General features: G+C 37.2%; 1 protein-coding gene across 1 annotated transcript in view; it reads left to right on the top strand.

Annotated features, from left to right (window-relative positions):
- Spata16 (spermatogenesis associated 16) overlaps positions 1 to 27,928 on the top strand; it is a 253,126-nt gene that overhangs the window by 174,368 nt on the left and 50,830 nt on the right. The window contains exon 5 of the mRNA XM_046422884.1: positions 17,923 to 18,070. Within this exon, the coding sequence (XP_046278840.1) occupies positions 17,923 to 18,070 (148 nt within the window). The remainder of the gene's footprint in view (positions 1 to 17,922; positions 18,071 to 27,928) is intronic.

Below are 27,928 nucleotides of genomic sequence, written 5' to 3'. Positions count from 1 at the left end.
ATCTTTTTATTTTATTTATCTATTTATATGCAGTGCTGAGGATTGAACCCAGGGCCTCACACATGCCAGGCAAGTGCTCAACCACTGAGCCACAATTCCAGCCCCACAACATTATTTTAACAAATCAACAGAATAACTTATATACAGCACTTAGCTAATAAAGCACAGTGGACATTCAACTAATAAATGCATTTTAAGGATTAATCCATAACTAAATGAAGCCCACAGAGGCAAAGTCCAAGAGCACATTGGTATTTGATAACAGGAAGTTTGTCTTTGCAATCTAAATCTTGTGCCCAGGTTAAATAACCTTGTATCCTTTTAACTTCTTCTACAATTTACACTTCTTCAAGGGCATCCCTGACTGTTCCATCTAAAGTCAACTTATATAGTAGGCCAGGAATTAAAACAAATACTTGGCAGAAAAGGCAGTACAACTTTGGGCACCAGATCACCAGGTCCTTGTGCTAACCCTGCTGTTAATTAGCTGTGTGCACTGACAAGCCGTACCTCAATTTAAAACCATCAGTCAAGAAATATAATGAAAACACATCACACAATTAAGGACAGGAACACTTACCTTTATATGACTAAACAAAGTATAGACATGAAATACAGGACCAAAAAAGGGTCCTAAACTGTGTTGACATTTACCACTGAACACAGAGGCTAAAGCTCATTAGTAATACCCATTTGTCCTTATGAAATAATTGCAGGTAATGTAGCTATTTATTCCTATGATACCTCTTGGTGATTCATTTTTAAGTCATCAAGAATAAAAGCTCTGTGGCATCCTAAAGAGTCTGGAGGCTGCTGAAACCCACACTTGCAACTCTGAGTTTCTATCAGCTGGTGTTTCCCTAATGTGAAAGCAGAAAATTACTCAGGGTCTTTAGAACAAGAGCATAATTTAAATTCTATTTATAAATTATATGTACTTTGCCAGTGAATAAGCCAGACCAACCTAAGCCCATTAGTATTGAAGCTCCCCTACCAAGAAGCCTTTCATTTAATTTTTGTAAATTTTTCTCTTTGAGATAGGCATGTTAGTTGATAGCATATTAAATCTAATGAGAGACCATGGACAAAACAATTTCACTTGTGGTCAGTATGCGCAAATGATGAACTTTCTGTTTTGTGTTGGGACTGTTATGAAGAAGATCTTGATCAAGATGTGGTTTGATGTAGTCCACTTTTCCTCAGTTAGTGTTAGAGTCAAATTCTAATTGTCCTTGGAGTTGGGAATAAGACTGTGTTGGAGAAAGAAAAAAGAAATTAATGTTGATCTTATACTTCCAGGAATTTATAATCTAATTAGAAGAGGAAAAAGATCTTCAGTATAGGATAAAGCACTGGCTTAGGAGACTTAGGTTCTCATTTTACTTCCATTTCTAATTTTGTGACCTCAGATAAATCAGTGGAATTCACCAAGACTGCTTCCTTAGTTATAAAGTCAAATATTGTAAGATAGCTTCTTAGGTCCTTTCCAACTCCTCAATTCTGCATTGAGAGGACATGGAAATAAAATTTTGCCACAAAATATAAACCATTAAAAATTAATGCAGGGGAAAATGTAGGTATTAGTGCTGAAGTTATTCAACAAGGAAACATATCTAATCAAAGCTGTAAGCCTGATTCTTACAAACTGGATGGTGGACAACACACACACACACACACACACAAGCAAACAACATATTTACACACACATATGTATACATATATGCATTTATATATGTTGTAAAATTACTACAAAACTAAATTATAAACCAGAAAGAATAGCAGAGTAGAGAATTCAAAAAAAAAACTATAAAAATCTGCTTACCTTGATACAAGTAACCTGATCATATAATCTTTAGTGACTGCCAGACAATGCAAATAAAAATTAAATATCTTATTTAAACTGCATAAAGATACCCATAACTTTCACATCACAGGGTTGACAGATGCACTGTCAAAACTGCATATATTCCCTTGTATTAGGAACATACAGAACTTAGTTTCACAAAATAATTCCTGTAAAGTCGGGGTAATATTTCAGTATTAAAATGTTGATCATTAAGGCAGGCACAAGCAGCCATTATTACATGTTTTATTCTGATGTAGCATTATATTAATAAAACCATCATATTTTTATATCTATCCTCATTATTGCATAAATGATACAGTCAATTAGTTTATAGTGAAGAATCAAGGTAAGATATTTAGGAAAATCTCTACAGATGATTCTAAATTTCAAGAAAATTGAAATCTTCCAATCAAGGTAATATGTATTTTCTGGATTAAACTTGAAATAAAATGTCATTCACAAAATAGTATTTTTCCATTTTCTACTGAATTATAGTCATCATTCAAAATTGTATCATTATCAATAAAATAACAAAATGTTATGTTAGCCACTAAACATACTCATGTAATCGCTTATAGCTTGCAATAGTAAATTTCTTTTGAATTTAGTAATGTTTACTCTGAAAATAAAATAATGTCCAATCACTAATAATACCTACCTAGATGGATTTTATGAGAATTAAAGAAAATAGCATATAGGAAAGCATTTATTACAATGCTAAGTGAACAGTTGCTATTTTATCTCTCAAATTGCTGTTTTTCTTCACTTTTTCATAATACATAAGGCCTTATCAGATAAAAATTCATTTATTATCATTTTTACATATTGAGAGAAACTAACTGCTATAATACACAACCCCAAATCTCAGTAACTTAAAACAGTAACATTTGATCTGTCTCTCACACACTAGTCCAGTGTTGGTGTTTCTGACTAGTTCTAGCACAATCCACAACTTGAGGACACACACAGTTTCCACTGAGTAGCTCCATCTTCTCCCACATTCTGGGACTCCTCTTCCTTCAGGTAGTCAATATGGAAAGAAAATACTTAGCATGGTTTATGTGCCAGGCATGGAAAAAAATTAATGTCATTCTGCCCACATTCACATTGACCCATATCAGATACAATAAGCTACAAGAGTCTGGAAAAATCTTCCTGCTATGCCCAGGAAGTAAAGTCTTAATTTTCAAAAAAAAAGAAAGTGAAATATAATACATGACACTAATTCTAAATTCTATTTTTAAAAAAAGTTGTACATTTTTATAAAGTCAGTTAAGCCTTCCCAAATCTCAACACATTAGGTTGGAAAATTCCTAAGGTTCCTTCTAGATCTAGTCTTCTAAGTAAACCAACTTACTGAAATTGTGGCCAACCTTAGTATTGAGAGCAATGAAGAAATAATTTGATAATATATAATAATTTAATTACATTTGCTAATTGAAACTAACTGGATTTCTGCATACTTAAACCACAGTCACCAGGCACATTGTTAAAAAGTTAAAATACAAGTAACCTGATCATATAATATTTAGTGACTTCCAGACAATGCAAATAAAAATTAAATATCTTATTTAAATGGCATGAAGATACCCATAACTTGTACATCACAGGGCTGACAGATGCACTGTCAAAACTGAACTGCAGGGCTGGGGATGTGGCTCAAGCGGTAGCAAGCTCGCCTGGCATGCGTGCGGCCCGGGTTCGATCCTCAGCACCACATACAAAGATGTTGTGTCCGCCGATAACTAAAAAAAAAATAAATATTAAAAATTCTCTCTCTGTCTCTCTCCCTCTCTCACTCTCTCTTTAAAAAAAAAACTGAACTGCATATATTCCCTTGTTTTAGGAACATACAGAACTTAGTTTCATAAAATAATTCCTATAAAATCAGGGTAATATTAAAATGTTGTTCACTAACCTCCCAGTATTAAAATGTTGTCCCAAACCTCCACCCAAAGAATAGGTGGGGGAAATTATATAATTCCATCATCCTAAAATTATTTGAGGTTTATTCTTTCTGATAGCTTTATTCTAGCTCCTTTGAATATTTTTAAAAATTACCAAGGAAAACCAACCCTCTTGGGAGAGGGAATTCAGTTTTCTTTTCTTGTTCTTTTTTTTCCATGCTAGCTATCTTTATCCTTCTGCTTTTGTTGTTTTTAGTTTACCCTTGATAAAGTATCCCTGCTCCTTTCTCTCCTATAGTCGCTGTACATTATCCTGGGCAAGTTAATTGCAAAAGTAGCTGTTTCTAACTTAGCTAAAGTACAATAAGAAAGTATTATAAGTTGAAATTTGTCAAGGAAATGAGCTGCCCAAATACACTCTTGGCTTATGTAACTATAATATAGGCTTTAAAATTTGATCAGTATGAAGATAACTATAGGAAGTTACTGCAACTCATGAATATTATCATGTACTTATAAATCTTCTGTTTGAGTATCAGAAGAGAAAGCATGATTAACCATAATGCACATGGAACAACAGGGCTCAAGGACAGATGTTTTTCCCCATTCTCTGCATATGTGCAACATTTATTGGCATCTAAGAAACTTACACATTAATGAAGTAACTCAATTGCAGAATGTTTATCAAATTAAAAAGTATCATTGGAAATCTACTTCTATTTTTAGTACAGTTTTTTTTTAATGTAAGCAACAATTTCTCATCTAGTCTCTTAACTTTATTTTCAAACTCAAGGAAAAATTTTGGCCATAAAAGGTAACTTAAAATCTTTATATTTCAACACCGTTGATTATTTCAAAATATTCTAGGTTTTAAAAATTTATAAGTATGATTTTAATTTACACATATTAGACTATTTTGAAAGATAAATCTAACTCTAAATTACCAAATTAGAACAGCTCTATATCAACAAATTTAGTAAACTAAATGAAATGAGCAGATTTCTGGATATGTACACCTTACCAAGACTGAACCATAGAGAAATAAAAAGCATAAATATACCAATAACAAGTAATCAAGTAATAAGATTGAATCATTAGTAAAAAGTCTAAAAAAAGGGATCAGACATCTTTACTACTGAATTTTACCAAACATTTAAAGAATAACTAACACCAATGCTTCTTAAGTTATTCTAGAAAATTAAAGAGGAGGGAATTCTTCCAAACATATTCTATGAGGCCTGCATTACTCTGATACCAAAACCAGGCAAAGACACAACAAAAAAAGAAAACTACAGGCCAATATCTTTATGAACATAGATGCAACAATCCTTGACAAAATACTAGCAAACTGAATACAAAAGCACATTTCTTTAAAAGTAAAAAAATTCACCATAATCAAGTGGGATTCATTCCAGGGATGCAAAGAGGGTTTAATATACACAAAAGAGCATAATACACCCAACCAATAATATAAGGGGCAATGTCTTAATACATGAAGAAAAGGCATTTGATAAAATCCAACCTCTCTTCATGATAGAAACACTGAACAAATTGGCTATAAGAGAAACAGACCCCAAAATAACAAAGGACATATATAATAAGCCAATAGCTAACATTATGATAAAGCTAAAAAGTTTTTTCCCTAAGATCTAGAAAAAGACTAAGATGTGTACATTCACCAATTTTATTCAACATAGTGCTGGAAGATCTGGCCAAAGGACATAGGCAAGGGAAAGAAATAAAAGAAAAGGGAAAATGAAGTCAAATTGTCACTGTTTGCATATGATATGGTCTTACATAAGGAAAATACCAAAGACTCCACTAAAAACAATTATTCAAATTCAGCAAAATTGCAGGACACAAATCAACATACAAAAATTAGAAGTATTTATATTTGCTAATAGCAATTTTTTTAAAAAACTAGGCAAAAATTTAATTAAAAAAATAAAAGATCCTTACAATGAAACTATAAAAAACTGATTAAAGAAGTGGAAGAAGACATCAACAAATAAATACATCCCATGTTCATGGATTGAACAAATCAATATTGTTAAAATGGCCTTACTACCCAAGGCATTTTATAGATTCAATGCAATCCCTATAAAATACCAATGACATTCTTTACAGATATAGAAAGACAATCCTAAAATTGTATGAAACCACTCACAAAGAAATAACCAAAATTATACTGAGAAAAAGCACAAAGCAGGATACATTACAGTACCTGATTTCAAAATGTATACAAGGCTGTGGTAATCAAAACACCCTGTTATTGGCATATCAGTAGGACAGAATAGAAAGCCTAGAAGTAAACCCATACATTAATAGTCAATTGAATTTTTATAAAGGTACCTAGAACATATTGGAGAAAGGATGGTCTTTTTAATAAATAGTGCTGGGTAGACATTATTATCCAAAGTACATGTATGAAGACATGTATTGGTGTGAATATACTTTGTATACAACCAGAGATATGAAAAATTTTGCTCTATATGTGTAATAAGAATTGTAATGCATTCTGCTGTCACATATAAATAATAAAAAGTTAATTTTTAAAAATGGGGCTGGGAAAATTGGATAGCCTTATGCAAAAGAAGGAAACTAGGACTCCTTTTGCCAGTTACAAAAATCAACTTAAAATGGATTGAAGACTTAAATGTAACACCTGAATCTATGAAACTACACACAATAAGAAAACAGGGGAAATGTTTCAGGATATTGGAGTTCAAGGACTTTTGGACAAGCCCCTCAAAACACAGGGAACAAAAATAGACAAATGGCATTACATCAACCTAAAAAGCTTCTGCACAGCAAGAAAATACATTTATCAGCTTGAAGAGACAACTGACACAATTTTGGAAGAAAATATTTGCAAACTATACCTAGGACAAGAGATCAATATCAACAACACCTAAGGAACTCCAAAACCTTATCAGCAGAAAAACAAATGATTCACTAAAATATCTAAATAGGCATTTCTCAAAAGAACGTTCACAAATGACCAACAAGTATTATATTTTTAAAATGCTCATTATCCGTGATCATCATAGAAAAATGCAAATCAAAACCACATGAGATATAACCTCAATCAGTAAGAACAGCTGTTATCAAAAAGATAAGAGATAACAAGTGCCAACAAGGATGTAGACAAAAGGGAACCCTTGTAAATTCTTGGTAGGAAAGTAAAATAGGACAATCATTATAAAAAGAATATGGTGGATTCTCAAAAAATTAAAAATAGAACTAGCATATGATCCACAAATCTCACTGCTGGTATATATCCTAAAGAAATGAGATCAGTATGTTGAAAATAAATCTGCATTCCCATGTTCATTGCAGCATTACCTAAAGGATGGAAGAATGGAAGCAATCTAAGTCTCCATCTTTGATGAACAGATAAGGAAATGATGGTGAATGGACATGATGGAATCCATAAAAGAAAGTGAAATCCTGTCACTTGTGACAACATGGATGGAATGGGAGAAAGTGAAATTAACCAGGCACATCTCAAAAAAGCTAGAAGAAAGGGCTTGAAAATTTTCACCATGAAGAAGTGATAAATATTTCAGGCAATGGATATATTTCACCTAATTAAATAATGGATACATGTCAAAACATCACTTGGTATTCCATTAATATGTACAATTATGTACAATAAGTATATGCTTTATGTATCAGTTAAAATTAATTAAGAAATTAGTATCATGATGCAATAAAAATCTGATGTTTTTGTCTTTAGACCAAAATAATAAAAATCCCCACTATTTTAATAAAGTACAGATGCTATTTTTTTCCAGAGTGCTTCATTAATGAGCTATTCAATAATGTATCAATGATACTGGAAAAAATATATAATATTACTCTATTCCTTTACAAGAGCAATGTAAGACAGTTCAAAGCCTCAAAATTATCTCTCTCTAGAAGAATAACAAAAAAGAACAGATATTTCAGAATCTCTGTATTCTCGGTTCTACTCTGTTGTGATAGATCTTCTTGGGGCTCTAATAATTTCCTTTGAGAAAGCATCTCCGCAGAGAATTCAACTCTTATATACACATTCTACTCATCACCGGCTTCCATCCACATCTCCAGGATGAAAAGCAGAAGTCACAAAAGAACCATCACTATTGGTTCTCAGTGGGGAAAGGGGAAGCCAGCTCTCCAGCACACTTTCCTGAGTGGCAAGCCTGAGGTCTGAATGCAGTGCCTTGAGCATTAAGCCAAAAGCACAGATCCTTCAACAAGCACATCAAGCTGCCATGTGAAAACCACACTCCTGCCACTTGGAAAAAAAAGCTGGTGCAGGCTCTTGGGCACAAGTCTTGCCATCCCTGCTGTGAGATGGCTTAGCAAAGCTTACCCTGCCAGCATCCACTTAAGCTGCCAGCAGTTGGAAGAGAAATGGGGTAGGGAGAGTGTTTCCTCCTGTCCTGGCCTGTTTGGGATATTGCTAATGTCTTTCTGGAAGCAATCAGGAGGATGAAATACCTTCAATAAAATTTGTTCACCCAGAACCTAAGACAAAATGCTCTCCACCAAGATATTCAGAAAGAACAACAGAAATGCTTTTCAAGGTGTTAAAAACCATTGTGGGTTTACTTGTGCCCTTGCAAATGTGTTTGTTATAGTACTATCTCCCAGTGCCCCAGAATGAGATCGTATTTGGAGACAGGATCTTTCAAAATGGTAATTAAGTTAAAATGAGGTCTTTATGGACACATAAAGAGTAAAGAGGATATGAAGACGTAGGGAGAACATGGCCATCCACAAGCCAAGAAGAGGGATTTCAGGAGAAACCAACCCTGCTAACACTTTGATCTCAGTTCTAGACTCCAGAACTGAGCAGATAAATGTGTGTTGTTTAAGCCACTCAGAGTGTGGTGTGGTATTTCATTATGGCAGTCCTAGCAAACAAATAACAACAACAAAAAAAAATGAACAGCTTCAATAGCAGTAAAGTCAAATCCTGACCTTACAACCAAGATCTGGAAAAGCTTCCCTCCACAGCATATCACTGCACACACATCTCCGTCTAACTGCACTCTTGCTTGGTCAGGACAAGCCATCCGGGCATTCGTTCCAGCAGTGTACAGAACGTGTGCACCACACTGGGGCATTATTTCTCCCACTTGATATAAAGGATCTTTATTTTTGTGGGAGGACCACTGGGGCGTAACACCATGTCTGATTTTTCAATCTACATCTCTGAATTCCACACTGGCTGCCTGCACTGTGTTTGTTGGTATCTAGGCCTCAGTATCCAGGCCCTGCCTCTCATTGTCAATCACCAATGCTGTCTGAGTGCCAGCTCTGGGTTTGGCCTCACAACTCTATTCTTTATTCCCTTTCAGTTCCTTGAACTTGCGAAGAACCTTGTTACAGGAGATATAATTTCTGTTCTTCAGTATTTTAGAAATTATTGAAGTTCATTCAGAAATTTTCCCACCATTAATTTTACATAATTTTTCAACGCTAGTGTCAGAGAAAGAAGGGCCTTTTGCATCCATAAAACATGCACAAAACTCCTTTCTATGGATAACATAAATGGTCATAGAAGGCATCCAAAAATCACTGATAAATAGAGTAAGCAAGGAATAAGTTCCATTTGGGTGCTTAGTTTAAAAATCAACTCTGGGGGCTGGGGTTGTGGCTCAGAGGTAGAGCGCTTGCCTAGCATACGTGGGCACTGGGTTTGATCCTCAGCACCCCATAAAAATAAAATAAAGGTACTTAGTCCACCCACAGCTAAAAAATAAATGTTTTTTAAAAAATCAACTCTGAAGATATACAAAATGTTTTCAAAATACTATGCTGATACTATAAATTGTTGTTCGTTAAGTGTGTTTTTTTTTCTCTGTTAGTTCAAATTTTTTACTTTTTTTTTACAGGTTGTTGGGGCTCCTAGTTGTTAAGAGGAAATTTTTGTTCCTATAAATAAATATGATTCTTAAGCAATATGGTTTTATGCCATTTTCAGGAAAAAAAATGAGATAACTATAGACATACTTTTTATTCCACATTCAAGCCTTATTAGAAGGAAAAGTCATAGGAAAGGGATAAGTTCCTTTTTTTTAATTTTTTATTGTGGGTTGTTCAAAACATTACAAATTTCTTGACATATCATATTCCACACTTTGATTCAAGTGGGTTATGAACTCCCACCTTCACCCCATACACAGATTGCAGAATCATATCAGTTACACATCCATTGATTTACATATTGCCATACTAGTGTCTGTTGTGCTCCGCTGCCTTTCCCATCCTCCACCCTCCCCCCTCCCCACCTCTCCCCTCCCCTCCCCTCCCCTCTCTCTACCCCCTCCACTATATAACCCTGAGGGTCTCCTTCCATTACCATGCAATTTCCCTTCTCTCTCCCTTTCCCTCCCACCTCTCATCCCTGTTAAATGTTAATCTTCTTCTCCTGCTCTTCGTCCCTACTCTGATCTTAGTTACTCTCCTTATATCAAAGAAGACATTTGGCATTTGTTTTTTAGGGATTGGCTAGCTTCACTTAGCATAATCTGCTCTAATGCCATCCATTTCCCTGTACATTCTATGATTTTGTCATTTTTTAATGCAGAGTAATACTCCATTGTGTATAAATGCCACATTTTTTTTATCCATTCGTCTATTGAAGGGCATCTAGGTTGGTTCCACAGTCTTGCTATTGTGAATTGTGCTGCTATGAACATCGATGTAGCAGTGTCCCTGTAGCATGCTCTTTTTAGGTCTTTAGGGAATAGACCTAGAAGGGGAATAGCTGGGTCAAATGGTGGCTCCATTCCCAGCTTTCCAAGAAATCTCCATACTGCTTTCCAAATTGGCTGCACCAATTTGCAGTCCCACCAGCAATGAACAAGTGTACTCTTTTCCCCACATCCTCACCAGCACTTGTTGTTGTTTGACTTCATAATGGCTGCCAATCTTACTGGAGTGAGATGGTATCTTAGGGTGGTATTGATTTGCATTTCTCTGACAGCTAGAGATGATGAGCATTTTTTCATGTACTTGTTGATTGACTGTATGTCCTCCTCTGAGAAGTGTCTGTTCAGGTCCTTGGCCCATTTGTTCATTGGGTTGTTTGTTCTCTTATTGTCTAATTTTTTGAGTTCTTTGTATACTCTGGATATTAGGGCTCTATCTGAAGTGTGAGGAGTAAAGATTTGTTCCCAGGGTGTAGGCTCCCTATTTACCTCTCTTATTGTTTCTTTTGCTGAGAAAAAACTTTTTAGTTTGAGTAAGTCCCATTTGTTGATTCTAGTTATTAACTTTTGTGCTATGGGTGTCCTATTGAGGAATTTGGAGCCCGACCCCACAGTATGTAGATCATAGCCAACTTTTTCTTCTATCAGACGGCGCGTCTCTGATTTGATATCAAGCTCCTTGATCCATTTTGAATTAACTTTTGTGCATGGCGAGAGAAAGGGATTCAGTTTCATTTTGTTGCATATGGATTTCCAGTTTTCCCAGCACCATTTGTTGAAGATGCTATCCTTCCTCCATTGCATGCTTTTAGCCCCTTTATCAAATATAAGATAGTTGTAGTTTTGTGGATTGGTTTCTGTGTCCTCTATTCTGTACCATTGGTCCACCCGCCTGTTTTGGTACCAGTACCATGCTGTTTTTGTTACTGTTGCTCTGTAGTATAGTTTGAAGTCTGGTATCGCTATACCGCCTGATTCACACTTCCTGCTTAGCATTGTTTTTGCTATTCTGGGTCTTTTGTTTTTCCATATGAATTTCATGATTGCTTTCTCTATTTCTACAAGAAATGCTGTTGGGATTTTGATTGGCATTGCATTAAACCTATAGAGAACTTTTGGTAATATCGCCATTTTGATGATGTTAGTTCTGCCTATCCATGAACAGGGTATATTTTTCCATCTTCTAAGATCTTCTTCTATTTCTCTCTTTAGGGTTCTGTAGTTTTCATTGTATAAGTCTTTCACCTCTTTTGTTAGGTTGATTCCCAAGTATTTTATTTTTTTTTTTTGAGGATATTTTGAATGGAGTGGTTGTCCTCACTTCCATTTCAGAGGATGTGTCGTTGATATACAGGAATGCCTTTGATTTATGCGTGTTGATTTTATATCCTGCCACTTTGCTGAATTCATTTATTAGCTCTAATAGTTTCTTTGTAGAGCCTTTTGGGTCTTCTAGGTATAGAATCATATCATCTGCAAATAGTGATAATTTAAGTTCTTCTTTTCCTATTTTGATGCCTTTAATTTCTTTCGTCTGTCTAATTGCTCTGGCCAGTGTTTCGAGAACTATGTTGAACAGAAGTGGAGAGAGAGGGCATCCCTGTCTTGTTCCAGATTTTAGAGGGAATGCCTTCAGTTTTTCTCCATTCAGAATGATGCTAGCCTAAGGCTTAGCATAGATTGCTTTTACAATATTGAGGTATGTTCCTGTTATCCCTAGTTTTTCTAGAGTTTTGAACATAAAGGGATGCTGTACTTTGTCGAATGCTTTTTCCGCATCTATCGAGATGATCATATGATTCTTATCTTTAAGTCTATTGATGTGGTGAATAACATTTATTGATTTCCGTATATTGAACCAGCCTTGCATCCCAGGGATGAATCCTACTTGATCATGGTGTACAATTTTTTTGATATGTTTTTGTATCCGATTCGCCAGAATTTTATTGAGGATTTTTGCATCTAGGTTCATTAGAGATATTGGTCTGTAGTTTTCTTTCTTTGAAGTGTCTTTGTCTGGTTTAGGTATCAGGGTGATGTTGGCCTCATAGAATGAATTTGGAAGTTCTCCCTCCTTTTCTATTTCCTGAAGTAGCTTGAAAAGTATTGGTATTAGTTCTTCTTTAAAGGTTTTGTAAAATTCTGCTGTATACCCATCCGGTCCTGGGCTTTTCTTAGTTGGTAGTCTTTTGATGGTTTCTTCTATTTCCTCAATTGATATTGGTCTGTTTAGGTTTTCTATATCCTCCTGACTCAATCTGGGCAGATCCTATGACTTAAGAAATTTATCTATGCCTTCACTATCTTCTAATTTATTGGAGTATAAGGATTCAAAATAGTTTTTGATTATCTTCTGTATTTCTGAAGTGTCTGTTGTGATATTGCCTTTTTCATCCCGTATGCTAGTAATTTGAGTTCTCTCTCTTCTTCTCTTCGCTAGCATCGCTAAGGGTCTGTCGATTTTGTTTATTTTTTCAAAGAACCAACTTTTAGTTTTGTCAATTTTTTCAATTGTTTCTTTTGTTTCGATTTCATTAATTTCAGCTCTGATTTTAATTATTTCTTGCCTTCTACTTCTTTTGCTGTTGTTTTGCTCTTCTTTTTCAAGGATTTTGAGATGAAGTATGAGATCATTTATTTGTTGGTTTTTTCTTTTTTTAAGGAATGAACTCCAAGCAATGAATTTTCCTCTTAGAACTGCTTTCAATGTGTCCCATAGATTCCGATATGTTGTGTCTGTGTTTTCATTTATCTCTAAGAATTTTTTAATTTCCTCCTTGATGTCTTCTATAACCCATTGATCATTCAGTAACCTATTGTTCATTCTCCAAGTGATGTATTCTTTTCCCTTCCTTCTTTTATCGTTGATTTTCAGTTTCATTCCATTACAATCAGATAAGATGCATGGTATTATCTCTACTCCTTTATATTGTCTAAGAGTTGCCCTGTGACATAATATATGATCTATTTTTGAGAAGGATCCATGTGCTGCTGAGAAAAAAGTGTAACTGCTTGATGTTGGGTGGTATACTCTATATATGTCAATTAGGTCTAGGTTATTAATAGTGTTATTGAATTCTATAGTTTCCTTGTTCAACTTTTGTTTGGAAGATCTGTCCAGTGGCGACAGAGGTGTGTTGAAGTCTCCCATGATAATGGTATGGTGGTCTATTAGACTCTTGAACTTGAGAAGAGTTTGTTTGACGAACATAGCTGCACCATTGTTTGGGGCATAAATATTTATGATTGTTATGTCTTGTTGGTGTATCATTCCCTTAAGCAGTATGTAGTGTCCCTCTTTATCCCTTTTGATTAACTTTGGCTTGAAATCTATTTTATTTGATATGAGTATGGACACTCCTGCTTGTTTCCGAAGTCCATATGAGTGATATGATTTTTCCCAACCTTTCACCTTCAACCTATGTATATCTTTTCCTATCAAATGCGTCTCCTGTAGGCAGCATATTGTTGGGTCTTGTTTTGTGATCCATTCTACTAGCCTGTGTCTCTTAATTGGTGAGTTTAAGCCATTAACATTTAAGGTTATTATTGAGATATGGGTTGTTCTTCCAGCCATATTTGTTTATTTATGTTACTAAACATGGTTTGTTTTCCTCTTTGATTATTTCCCCCCCCTTTACTGTCCTACCTCCCACTGTTGGTTTTCATTGTTATTTTCCATTTCCTCTTCCTGTAATGCTTTGGCGAGGATGTTTTGAAGAGATGGTTTTCTAGCTGCAAATTCTTTAAACTTTTGTTTATCGTGGAAGGTTTTAATTTCATCTTCCATCCTGAAGCTTAATTTCGCTGGATACACAATTCTTGGTTGGAACCCATTTTCTTTCAGTGTTTGAAATATGTTATTCCAGGATCTTCTAGCTTTCAGAGTCTGTGTTGAAAGATCAGCTGTTATCCTGATTGGCTTACCCCTAAATGTAATCTGCTTCCTTTCTCTTGTAGCTTTTAAAATTCTCTCCTTATTCTGTATGTTGGGCATCTTCATTATAATGTGTCTAGGTGTGGATCTCTTATGATTTTGCACATTCGGCGTCCTGTAGGCTTCTAGGATTTGGGATTCTGTCTCATTCTTCAAGTCTGGGAAGTTTTCTCATATTATTTCATTGAATAGACTGCTCATTCCTTTGATTTGGAGCTCTGTACCTTCCTGTATCCCAATGACTCTTAAGTTTGGTCTCTTAATGTTATCCCATATTTCTTGGATGTTCTGCTCATGGTTTCTTAACAGTCTTGCTGAGCTGTCTATGTTCTTTTCCAGTTGAAATACTTTGTCTTCATTGTCTGATGTTCTATCTTCTAAGTGTTCTACTCTGCTGGTAGTATTCTCCATTGAGTTTTTAAGTTGGTTTATTGCTTCCTGCATTTCTAGGATTTCTGTTTGTTTGTTTTTTATAACCTCTATCTCCCTGTATAGTTGATCCTTTGCTTCCTGGATTTGTTTGCGTAATTCATTGTCGACGTGATCTTTCATTGTCTGATTTTGCTGTTTAATGTCTTCCTTGATACTCCAGATCATCTGAAGCATGTATATCCTGAATTCTTTATCTGACATTCCATCTGCTGCAGCTGTTACCTCTTCTAAAGTTGTGTTGACCTGCATTGCTTGTGGTCCTTTCTTTCCTTGTCTTTTCATACTGCTTGCGTATCTTTCCTGCAGGTGCGGGCGGCGGCTCTGCTCTCTCCTTATTCCAATTGGGGTGTCATGTCTACCTCGCCGGCAGGTCACTGGGCCTGTTCTGGGCGCTGGCGGCGGCTCTGTTCTGCCGCTACTCCAATTGGGGTGACAAGTGTACCACGCCAGCAGGCCACCGGGCCTGATCCGCCAGTTGGTTGCAGGTTTGCCTACCCTGCAGGCGCGGGCAGCGGCTCTACTCTGCCCCTACTCCAAATGGGGTGACGTGTCTGTCGTACCGGCAGGCCACTGGGCCTGTCCCGCTGGTTGGTCGCAGATCTGCCCACCTTTCGGGCACAGGTGGAGGCTCTGCTCTGCCCCTACTCCAATTGGGGTGTCGTGACTACCCCGCCTGCAGGACGCTGGGCCTGTTCCTGGCACGGGCGGCGACTCTGCTCTGCCCCTACTCCAATTAGGGTGGTGTGTGTACCACGCCGGCAGTCTCCTGGGCCTGATCCACCGGTCTGTTGCAGGTCTGCCTACCTTGGAGGCGCGGGCGGCGGATCTGCCCTGCCCCTCCTACCACACCTGCGGACCCCTGGGCCTGATCTGCAGGTTGGTCACAGGTCTGCTCACCCTGCAGGCACAGGTGGCGATTCCACTCCGCCCCCACTCCAATTGGGGTCACGTGACCACCACACCGGCAGGGCCTGATCCGGGCATGGGAGAAGGATCTGCTCTGCCCCTACTCAAGTTGGGGTGACGTGTGTACCACACTGGCAGGCCACTGGGCCTGACCCGCCAGGCTGTCACAGGTCTGTTTACCTTGCAAGCACGAACAGCGGCTCTGCCCTGCCCCTCCTACCACGCCCATGTACCACTGGGTCGCGGGTATGCCCACCTTGCGGGTGCGGGTGGCGGCTCCGCTCCGCCCCCTCTCCAATTGGGGTCACGCGGTCACTACGCTGGAGAGCCGCTGGGCCTGCTCCGGGGGCTGGCGGCGGCCCGTCTCCTCCCCTCTGGCTCGACGACAAAGTGATGAGACTCGGGTGTCTGTGCCTCACCCCCCCTACCAGGAGACCAACTGTTTATGTTGCCGCTGGTATTGATGAAGTTCTCTCCTCCGCCGCTTTCTGATGACATCAGATCTCTGCCATGTTGGTATCCTATGCGAATGGCAGCATTTCTTTCCCCTTGCCGGGCAACCAAAGCAACGGGTGAGTCCTGGCCGGCCCTCAGCAGGACCCGGACCGAGAAGCAGTTTCCGCGGGCTCCTAGCCCCGGGCCAGGGAAGTTCCGGGAGCCGGAACTCGGCCGCTCCGTGCTCGGTGTAAGCTCCTATAAGTGTAGGCTCCAAGAAGCAGTCCCCGCGGGCTCAGTTCCGGGAGCCGGAATTCGGCCGCTTAGTGCTTGGTGTATGCTCTGATAGGAGCAGGGTCCAAGAAGCAGCCTCCGCAGGCTCCGCAGCCCTGGGCCAGGGCGGTTCCGGGACGGTTCCGGAAGCCGGAACTCGGCCGCCCCGTGCTCGGTGTTCGCTCCAATAAGATCAGGTTCTAAGAAGCACCCAGGCACTGAACCCTAGCAATCTGTCTGCAAGCCGCAGGCGAATTGCAGCCTGAAATTACCTGTTCTATGGCTGAATGAGCTGCGGTCAGTCGAAAACAGGTATGGTGACGTCAGCTTTCCAACATGGGGGCTGCTGGCCTCCTCTGTGGTCTGACCGGTGTGGAGAACCGAGATGGACCGCTTCCTTCCCCCGTCTCGAACCCAGAATTCAGCCCTGAGTACGGTGCTTGCACGGCTGGCAGAAACTGCAGCGCTGTACCCCTGCGTCGCTATCTCCTTGTTTCCCAGCGCGCGCTGCAGACTCTAGCCGCGGGGCGATTTGCTGAATAAGCAGTGTTACCCTCCGTGCGACAAACCTCTCGCGTCTGAGTCCCCGTAGCCTATCCTCGTGCGATGGAAATCCTTCCTCCAGGTTCCGGAGCACCCCACTATTGCTGGAAATTCCTAACAAGATATCCTTTAGCCGTCCTGACTTGTCATACTCCCACACAGTGAAGCAGCACACGGGGGCAATGCACTCCCCTCGCCGCCATCTTCCTTCTAGGGATAAGTTCCTTTTAAAACTTTATGTAACTTTCTTTTTAGTCTGTTATAGATAGTAATAGACCTATTTAAAACAGGAAGTTCAAGGCGATGACAGAGCTTTACCAGGAATCGTACATGGGGAAATATAAAGAACTTAAACAGCTGAATCCACCTTAAATGTCACTTGTGATATAGAGGGAAGGGACACTTTGCTGGGAGGAAGTTGAGAAAGTTTCTTCTTATTCCAAAAGGCTTTCCCAGGTACTAGAGGATGAAAAAAAAAAGTGATGTGATGTCTATCTAGTTTGCCATTCTTTTTATAGAAAGCACTTAAATCCAGATAGTTCAATAAATATTTTGCAGAAAACTCTTTTCCTATAAATGACTCCCCAATGTCTACTCATCAGTAAGTTAATTATAATGTTGGACTTAAGAATTTGATTTCTAAAATCAATCAAAAAATGACACATTGAAAAATAGAATTTTTATTTCCATCTTAAACTCAGTGTAGAAGAACCTGTTTACAAACTTCCTTCATTTAATTGGATTTCTTAGTATGAAATAGTATTTCCAGAACTAATTACAATTTTGTTCTAACGAATATTTAGCACCAAAATATGTTATCTTTGCAGTACAGTATATAGATTTCTAAATCATCCATAAAGGTAATTATATTTTTTACTTTCTCAAAAAGTCATATATTGTTATTGATGCCAAAATGGGTCGTTTACTTCTTCTCAGGCCATGATTGAAGAAGCCATCACCAGAGCTGAATCTTTCTCAGTTATGTACACACCATTTGCAACAAAAATAAGAGCTGATAAAATAGAAAAAGTAAAAGAGGTTTTCACAAAAACTCATCCTGCGTATGTAGAGTACATCTACACAGGTAAGACTCAACATCTTCAGTTATCAGCTGATCCTTTATTTCTGTTGAAATAAATGCAGAACCCTTTCTGGTTCGTTTACTGTTTGTGTCAGGGTATGTCTATTTAAATCTAAGGAATTGAAATGGGAAATTGTTTTTAAGGTTTTAAGTAGGACTGGCCTTTACAGGTCTAGCACAAAATCCCTTGAGCCTTCCTGTTTCTGTTTTTAAAGGAAGGGGTAAAACCTAGAAACTTCAAGGTTTTTTTTAAAAACAAAAGCAATACCTTTGGTAAAATTTCACCTTTCTATATATCCTTCATCAGTACACTAGGTGATTATAGTATTTTCCTGAAGATTGACTTTTTTCCAAAGCCTGCTCTTTCTGCTTTCCTTTCCCCATCTTCTTCACCCCTCAAGCCTCTCTCTTCTTGAAAAATACTGGTTTCCAAATGAGCTCTGGATAGCCAAGGGTACCTGAGAGGACACACATTGGTATTGTCCTTTTTCCTGTCTTTTTCTGGGAATTGTCCTTTTCCTTGTCTTTTTCTTTAAAAGACACTTACTTTTATTCATTCATTCAAAATATTTCTTCCTACCTACTGTGTGTCAAGTGTCAAGGAGTTTTGTTTTGTTTTATATTAAATGAAGGGCCATTCATCGATGACTAGTGTTAAGCAAAATCCCTAAATGTACACACCTAATATCACAATCTTCTATTAAGACCAGTTCAACTCCTTTAGGTTTTAGGGGCTGAGTTGTTGATGCATAAGATTAAAAACATACTCTGTCCTTGGTCATTTTTAAAGCACCATGTGCTCTGCATTTATTGTCCCTTGTTGTTCCCATAATCTATGAGGTTAGGTGATTTGCTTTAGAAACAAGAAAAGATAATTGAGAAAAGACAAATAGCTTTCTCAAAGATGCCCACCCAATTGTTTATGGCAGGCTTTAAATTGAACCCATATCTTTGCCATTGAGCTATACTGTCTCCCTGTGACAGAAGCATTAAGTTAGGTCCTGTGGATTCCTTTTTTTTCTCCACAGTGCCTCAACTTCAATTAAATAAATCCAACCAATAATGGTTGAATACTAATCTCTGAGGAACAATGGGAATTGAGGGCAGAGAAAGGGAGAAGAGCATACAAACTTTGCCATAATGACCACTGATGCTGATTATACTCAGGTTGAGCATTTTGTAAGAAGAGAGGTAAAAAATTTCCAGAACTTTGCTAATTGCTACAAACTTTTCATAATTTTGCTATGAACATTTAAAGATGGGTTGTTTTGTTTTGTTTTGTTTTGTTGGTGGTGGTGGGGAGGGGCACAAGTCATGCCCATTTAGCCTCATGGGAAAATGAGTCTGATGCAGTCATTTTCACAGCTGCTCTCAGATCCATTGGTAAGGAAAAGGGATTCACTAAGGAGATCATCAGTTTGCCAATTTCTCTTCTGGTAGAAGGAGTTTAGTTATATTTAACCTACTTCACAGAGAAGTCATGACGATTAATTAATAGTTAGGAAGCACTATCGCCACTGAGAGTTTAAAAACAATAATAACATTAATGAGCCAGACTCATGTCTCATGTAACTCCATCAAACCTGTTATCAAGATGAATTATGATCTGCTGGCAAGATGATTCCAGCTAAAGGATCTTATACTGTAGAAGAGAAGATAATTATAAGTTACTAATGATTGTTTCTATTATTTTATAATTGCTAATTGTGAGAGTATGACAGTGCAATGTGAGACCCTGAGAGGAAAGATACTACTCCTGGCAGAGGATCATGAGGTAGAAAAAAATCAGCCTAGAGTTTAAATCTCAATGGGCCTAGTCAGGTTCTTTTCTCTGTGGAAATCATGATTTTGGTTAAGATTATTGACTTGGTGACACGATTTGCCTCTGTATGAAGAAATAAGGGGTTGTCTAGCTATGTGTGCACAGTGGGGAAGGGGACTTCTTTTCCCCCAGGCACTTCCAAGGTGAGTGAGAAGACAAAGCATGGGTGGGAATGGGGAAGGAAGGTCAGGTGTTTTCTTTAGCAGCTGAACCTCTCTCCCAAGAGGTGCAGAGAGCTGTCTAGAAGAGGCATCAGGAGCCACCGATAATAACTAGGAAGTGAGACACACAAAGAGAGATTGGGTGTAGGAGAAATAGTTACTCTTTGTTTGTTTTTGTTTTTGACACATTCCCAAAACCAGAATTCTTTTATGAACTTTGTAGATGGAATTCAAGAAGCTTCTGTCCTGATAAAAATTTATTCACTTACCCATTTCAACAAATATTCGTATAGCAGGAGAGACTGCACAATCACACAGCAGATGTGTGCAGACATAAGACTGTTTCCGCATGATACTCCGGCTAAACAAGTGCACAAGTTTCTGCTCAGTGCTGACTGTTTCATAAACACTCCTCCATGTGCAATCAACTCCATCCTCAAAGACACTGAGTTTGTACACTCACCCTTCCACAGAAAGCTACAGGTGAGGCTGTCAAGTGTGTTTGTATCCACCCATAGAAATATATAGTTGCAGGAGAGAAACTGATGCCCCGTGGAAGATGAAAGCCAGTCTTAGCAGCAGCAAGACACTGAGCAATTCAATGAGACCCTGTCTTTAATAAAATACAAAATAGGGCTGGGGATGTGGTTCCGTGGTTGAGTGACCCTGAGTTCAATTCCCTGGTACCCCCTCCAATATATATATATATATATATATATATATATATTGCTCATTGAAGCAAAAGAAGGAGGCCATACGTAAAAATTTCTAAATTACAGAAATCATCTAAACCAACCATCAGAAGATGAAGTTTGTCATATAATCTGTACCTCGAAAATCTTGGATGAGGAGACTACCTACCAAAGTTTTGCTGGAGAAGTAGTTATGATCATTAAAACTTGGAGATAAGCACCTTTTATTCTGCCAGTGGAGACTGGCAAACAAATTTCCAACTCAGAAACCCTGCCCAACTCCAGGTCACCTTCATCAAGCCCAGCTTGGCCTGAGAACAGTACTCCCTGGTCACATGATGAGCTCTGGCTTGTGGTGGTGAGGAGCAGGGAGAGACTCCTCCAGTGGTGCTTTCTCTCTAGCCAGCCCACAGTTCACAGTCACCTCTGTCAGAGATTTCCACAGGAAAAACAGATGCAGGATGGAGGAGGTGAATGATAATTAATTTTGAAATAATGCTTAAATATAGATCTGATGTTTAAATATTCTTTAACTGAATAAGCCAACTAAGTGAGAAATTGGTTTTATAGTGATTTTTCATGTGAAAGCCTACTCATCACTAGTGGTAGGTACTAGGACTGCCTTTTATAATTTCTATAGGGCTGATGAGGGCTGATGCTTTATAGGACACCCACATTTACACATGCTCAGAAACTTACTCCTCATCCTTTTCTATTTCAGAAACATGCTAAGACCCGCCCAATCTTAAAGTCATATTATAATAGAGCTGTATTGTATTCTGTTTCATGGAGAAGAAATTACTTATTTTTTATAGTATAGCTCTCCATTTTTCTTATTTAAGGAAAAATCCAGCTTGATTCATGCAGAGTAGTCAGGGTATATAAAACAAATAATAATTCACCAGCCCCAGAATTATTATGTTTTCATTTATAAAGATTTTGCTTGTGATTTTTATTCATATATTCCAATGAAATAATGCAATTCTGCATAGTTCCTATTCTTGCATGGTTGTATTTTAATAATAATAAAGTAATACAATAAGCATATCCTGTCTCCTCTTGATGAAAATATCAAGATTTATTTTCTAAATAAATAAATATTCAGTAATGGATCTATGCTTAGTAATGTTTAATAGAAAAGTTTTTTGGATCAGATATCAATTACTTTAACACTTAGGTGGATAGAGTCATATTTTGTCTTTCCAATGCAATTTAACTCCCAAGAGTAAATATGTATGTTCAGAGGAATAATATATTGTTTTAAAATAGACCTTTAAAAATTGCTTTTCACTGAAATTTATAACCTCATTCTTGTTCAGTCATCATTTACAAGCAAGGATAATACATTCTTATGTTCTCTAAAACACGAAGTTAAAATTTCTCATTTTATTCTTTCTTCTTTAAATTATGTAATTTTACCATGATCAAGAGTTTTCAAGATCAGACTATTTTCCTCTTTATAACTAGCTTTCTCAAATGGAAAACTTGAGAATTAAAGAGTCTGTATTCCCAATATCATTAGGAAAGTGTTACAGTTGGATTAATTATAAAGATAAGTCATCTCATATTTGTAGAATCAAAGAATCATTCCCAAAGAAGGTCCTCACATATGGGTCTGAAATCTCTGTTCTTAAAAATAATAAAATGCTGGTCCTCCCAGTGTGCAATTCGAGACTCTGGCATTGTTCTATCTGATGGAAGTAAACATTCCTCAACCAGCAGTTCACATGTCCCTTGAAGTAGCAGATTATAGCACAGCTTGTCTTTGATCTCCACTTCTACCTCACCTGAACCTCCCTAAAACTAATGCCTCCTGCTTAGGACCTTTTCTTATGGGACCTGACCAAAGACAGACAGAGTTGCCCTTAAGGAAGTAATCCCAAAATAAAAGGAAGTAATAGAAATATTTACTTCAGCCTCTCGAGACTGTTTAGTGGGTTGGAGCAGGGTGGAGTAGATGGAATGGGATGGATGGCTAGAAGCAGGGAGGTATTATAGGTATGGTATCCATAATGCTCAGCAACACCTTGTAAAATGCATACACACAATAAACGCAAACACATGGAAGCTTCACTCAAAGATGCCTTTCCCATTCTGAGTCCTCCAGATATATTCCTTTGTGAATATAAAGGTGAGTCCCTTTCTATTGTTAGAATTGGTAGTCTTACCTGTTTGGGGTATTATTACCTATCACCACTTTACCCATGTGTATAACCAAGTCCCAAGATTATTTTTAAGGAGCAAAGCTCATCTTATCAAGCATGGGAATAGTGAGATAAAGACTCAAATGTTAGGCGGAATCTCTTTCTTATGCTGTCTGATCTAGCTACTCTGTAATGTTATATTTAATTATTAGACACTGCTAACTAATAAATCATGCAGCTGCGCATCCAAATCCCTAAAGACTGAACTCCCTGTCATATAAAACAAAGTCTCTACTTTTTTCAGTTTAAAATTATATTTTTTAGATTCAGATTTGCATGGAATTTTGTAGTGTTTCCTTTCTTAGCAATTTGTTTTTCTAGATTTGTGTATTTAGCATTGAGTCCTCTATTTCCCCTTCAATACATGGCTCACAAATAGCCTACACCTTATGGGCACCTGCATTTCTTAATGACCTTGTAGTCCACAGATAATCATTGCCCTTTGGGGCTAAAATAGAGCCTCATCCAACCCATTGTACATTTTCTTGCTTTTGTTTCACTTTTTAAAAACATTTATTGTAAAATACCACACACACATAAAATACATTAAAAGTGTACGTCTTGACTAATTTTTATGGGGTAAACAAGTCAAAAGTCAAAACATTGCCATCTTTCCAAATAATCTCTACTGTCTTTTCCCAAAACATTCCCTACACTGGGCCAAGGTAATGACTGTGCTGAGGTCAGCCTCAGCACTTTAGTGAAACCCTTAGGAACTTAGCAAGACCCTGACTCAAAATAAAAAACAGAAAGACTGAGAATGTGGTTCTGCTAAAACACCCCTTGGTTCAATCCCCAGTACTTTAAAAAATCATATTGTTTTGCTTACTATATATAATTTTTTACTTTGTCTTCATACCCTATAGTTCAGATATTCTGCTTTGCCTCTTCAAGAGTGTCTTAGCTGTCCATACAAAATACATTACATGTTTATTTCTGATTTCTACAAAAAATCTATTGGGGGTTTTCATTGATATTTGAATCTATAGATCAATCTAAGGGAAACTGGCATTTTTATGATTTTTAATCATAATTTATGAATGTAGTATATCTCTTCATTTAACATATCTAAATTTCTCTCAATATTGTCTCAAGAGATTTCTAAACAGAGTTGCAGATACATAGAAATGCAATTAGTGTTTATTGACTTTAATGGGTAAACCCTCTACACTTTCTAAATCTAACTTTTATCTATTAACTCATATTTTCTGGGGGGGTACCATGGATTGAACTCAGGAACACTCACCCACTGACCCACATCCCCAGCACTTTTTGTATTTTATTTACAGACAGGATCTCACTGAGTAGCTTAGTGCCTCAATGTTGCTGAGGTTGCCTTTGAACTTGCAGTCCTCCTGCCTCAGCCTCCCGAGCCGCCGGGACTATAGGCATGCGCCACTTATCTCAGATTTTCTACATATTACCTGTTGACTTTTTTCTTCCTTTCTAATTTTTAAATAGTTTGTATTTTTCTTGGACTTACTAAATTGTAATGAAATTACCCTGAAGAGTTCTTAGTAAGCAAACTTATTTTGTTTCTAATCATATCAAGACAGTCTTTAGCTTTTTTAGTTTTTATTTTTGCTTTTAATTAACATACCATAATGCTACATATTTTTGAGATACAGAATGATCTTTTAATATGTATATACAATATGTAATAATCAGCTCAGAATAATTGGTATATTCATCACCTATAACATTTATCATTTATTCATGCTGGAAGCATTCAAAATTCTCTCTACAAGCTATTTTTAGTTAATTATCAGTTGTAATTACTGTATCATGTTATAGAAAATTTGAAGTTATTCCTGCTGTCTAATTGCATCCCTGGAAAATACTTTAACTATTAAGTATAGCATTTGTTTTAGGATTTTATAAGTCACACTTTTCTAATGTGTATCTATATAGTTTCTTAATTTTTTAATCTTTTCCTTGATCTTTTGCATTTATAAAGAACTGATTTTTCCTATTTTAATCTGTTAATGTGACAAATTACATTGACCAGTTTCAAATATTAAACCAACTTTGCTTTCCTGGCATAAACCAAATGGTTCAGGATAGGTTTTTCTTTTTACCAATTGCTAGTAAACAAGTCAATTAACATTTTATTCAGAATTGTTGCTTCTATGGTCAAGAGATGGACCTTAATTACTGACAGTGGTTTATTAACCTTGAGTACTGAGAGTGAGACTGGTTTAATTTCCTCTGGCTCACTTCTGTTCCTAGGGCTCAGACCCTAGTTAGTATTCACTGCCCTCCACATTGTTACCCTTAGGCACTATTAAACTCTGAGCCACTTCTTTTGGGTCAGAAAATGCCCCCTTGAAAAAAAGCAGCACAAATACTGGAATTAGCATAGTCCATATCACCCCTCACTTCTCTACTAAGTAATTCTTCATCATCATATTAGTTCTTTGAGGCTGTCAGAAAGATATTCCATCCATACTTCTGGGGTTTTAGATGTCTTCAGAAGGAAAGTTGGTCCACGTTATCTGTTCTGAAATAACAAAAAAAAGAAACTTCTGTTCTAAAATTCTGTAATGTTTCAAGTTTACTAAAAGATATAATGAATAACAAAGTTTTATTTTAGAAATAATATTTTTAAAGTATATTCGAATCATTAACAATTAGGGAAATGCAAATAAAAACTACACTGCAATTTCATGTCACACCATTAAGAATGGCAATCATCAAGAATACAAGCAATAAGCCAAGTGTGGTGGTACATGCCTGTAATCCCATCACCTTATGAGGATAAGGCAGGAGGATCACAAGTTCAGATCAACCTCAGCAATTTAGCAAGGCCCTAAGCAACTTAGTAATATCTATCTCTAAATAAAATATAAAAAGGGCTGGGGATGTGACTCAGTGATTAAGTGCCCCTGAGTTCAACCCCCAGTATGAAAGAAAGAAAGGGAGGGAGGAAGGAAGGAAGGAAAGAAGGAAGGAAGGAAGAAAAATACAAGCAATGATAAAGGCTAGAGAGAATGTGGAGAAAAAGTACACTTTTACACTGTTGATGGAACTGTAAGTTAGTACAACCACTATGGAAATTAATATGGAGATTCCTTAAAAGACTAGGGGTGGGACTACCATATGACCCAGCTATGCCACTCCTAGGTATTTATCCTGAAGAATTAAAATTAGCATACTATAGAGACACATGCATATCTGTGTTTATAGCAGCACAAGTCACAATAGCCAAATTATGGAACCAGCCTAGATGTCCACCAACAGAGGAATAGATAAAGAAAATGTGGCATGTATACACAATGGAGCTTTATTCAGCCATAAAGAAAAAATGAAATTATGTCATTTGTAAGAAAATGGATGGAGAACATTATGATAAGTGAAGTAAGCCAAACTCAGAAGGTGAGTTTTAGGTGTACATTCAGTGGCATTCAATATATTCCTATTGCTGAGCAACTATCATCACTATTTAATATCTCTAGTACTTTCTTGTCTTCCCCAACTGCAGCTCAATACCAGTTAATCAGTAACTCACCATACCCCAGCTTCTGTCACTTATCCTTCTACTTCATATCTCTATGAACTTGACTGCTCTAGGTACCTCATATAGGTGGAATCATATATTTGTCCACTTTGTGTCTGGCTCATTTCACTTAGCATAATGTCTTCAGGATTCATCCATGTTGTAGCATGTCAGATATTTCTTACTTTTTAAGGCAGTATAATATTCCATTGTATGTACGTACCATATTTTGTTTGCCCGTTCAGCTATCATTGGAAGCTTGAGTGACTCCCACCTTTTGGCTATTGTGAACAATGCTACTATGAACATGGGCATACACATATATGTTCAAGTTTCTGCTTTCAGTTATTTTGAGTATATACCCAGAAATGGAATATATGGATTGATTTTTGGAGGATCAGTCAATAAAAATATAATGATATTTCATAACAAGGCCATCATCAAGATATATTCAGTTTTGCTAGCTGCCAAAATAATAATCCCCAATTGTCAAGCTTTTATTATTTTTAGATAAGGAAAATATTCTTCCCAGAAATTTAACTTAAAGTATTTATATGTATTTTATATCTCAACCATAATATTATAAATATCACATATTATTTGTAAATACTAGCTAAACCCCTGCATTAAGAGCCTTTGTTTTGGGCTGGGACTATAGCTAGTGGCAGAGCGCTTGTCTACATGTGTGAGGTACTGGGTTCGATCCTTGGTACCATATAAAAATAAATAAATAAACGTTTTTAAAATACTGCCCCAAAAAAGAGCCTTTGGCTTTGAATGGCAGGAATCACAGCTCAAATGGCTTTGGGACATAAGTTTTAAAAGTGCAGGAGGAGGTATTGAACACACTGGTTTATATAAATGAAATATCTATGGTAGACTGTCTTCAGGTATCACTTAATCCAACAGCTTCGCATCTCTATTCCCATAATCAACTTTATTATGAAGTTCTACCATTCTACCTGGTGTTCCACTACCTGCACCATGCCTTTAAGTGCTAGATCCTGATATGTGAGAGCTAAATGCTCAAATATCTTTGCTGATCTCAAATCACCCAAAGGAACAGTGGGTGCCTCTTCCACACAATTCCTGGAGCTTATTTTTTCATATTGACCCAAATTGCATCATATGCTTATGAGTGAACTAATAAGTAAGGTCAAGAGCACGGCATAGATTGATTGACTTAAATCAACTGAGTCTTACTTTTAGAGTAGGAGAGCACTTGGGGAAGTTCCCCAGAGGAAAAAAAGAGGTTGAGGGCAATGAATCCAGCTAGCCAACAAATCCAATGACCATCCCAACCCCTACATAGTGCAGTAAGACAGACATCTGTTGAAATTATAACAACATTGTGTTATTTCATCAGTAGTGAGTCTTATAAATATTGATGGGAAGAGCAGTACTTTTATAATATTTGTATTGTCTTAAATCTACGTTGACAGAGGTATAATTAAGGAACTTCAATGTAATAAAACACAGAGTAGAG

Source organism: Marmota monax, unplaced genomic scaffold, assembly GCF_021218885.2.
Source record: "Marmota monax isolate L192 unplaced genomic scaffold, Marmota_monax_Labrador192_F-V1.1 WCK01_AAM20220418_F8-fsc00110, whole genome shotgun sequence".
Classification (NCBI taxonomy): Eukaryota; Metazoa; Chordata; class Mammalia; order Rodentia; family Sciuridae; genus Marmota; species Marmota monax.
This window is presented reverse-complemented; position numbering and strand designations above follow the sequence as displayed.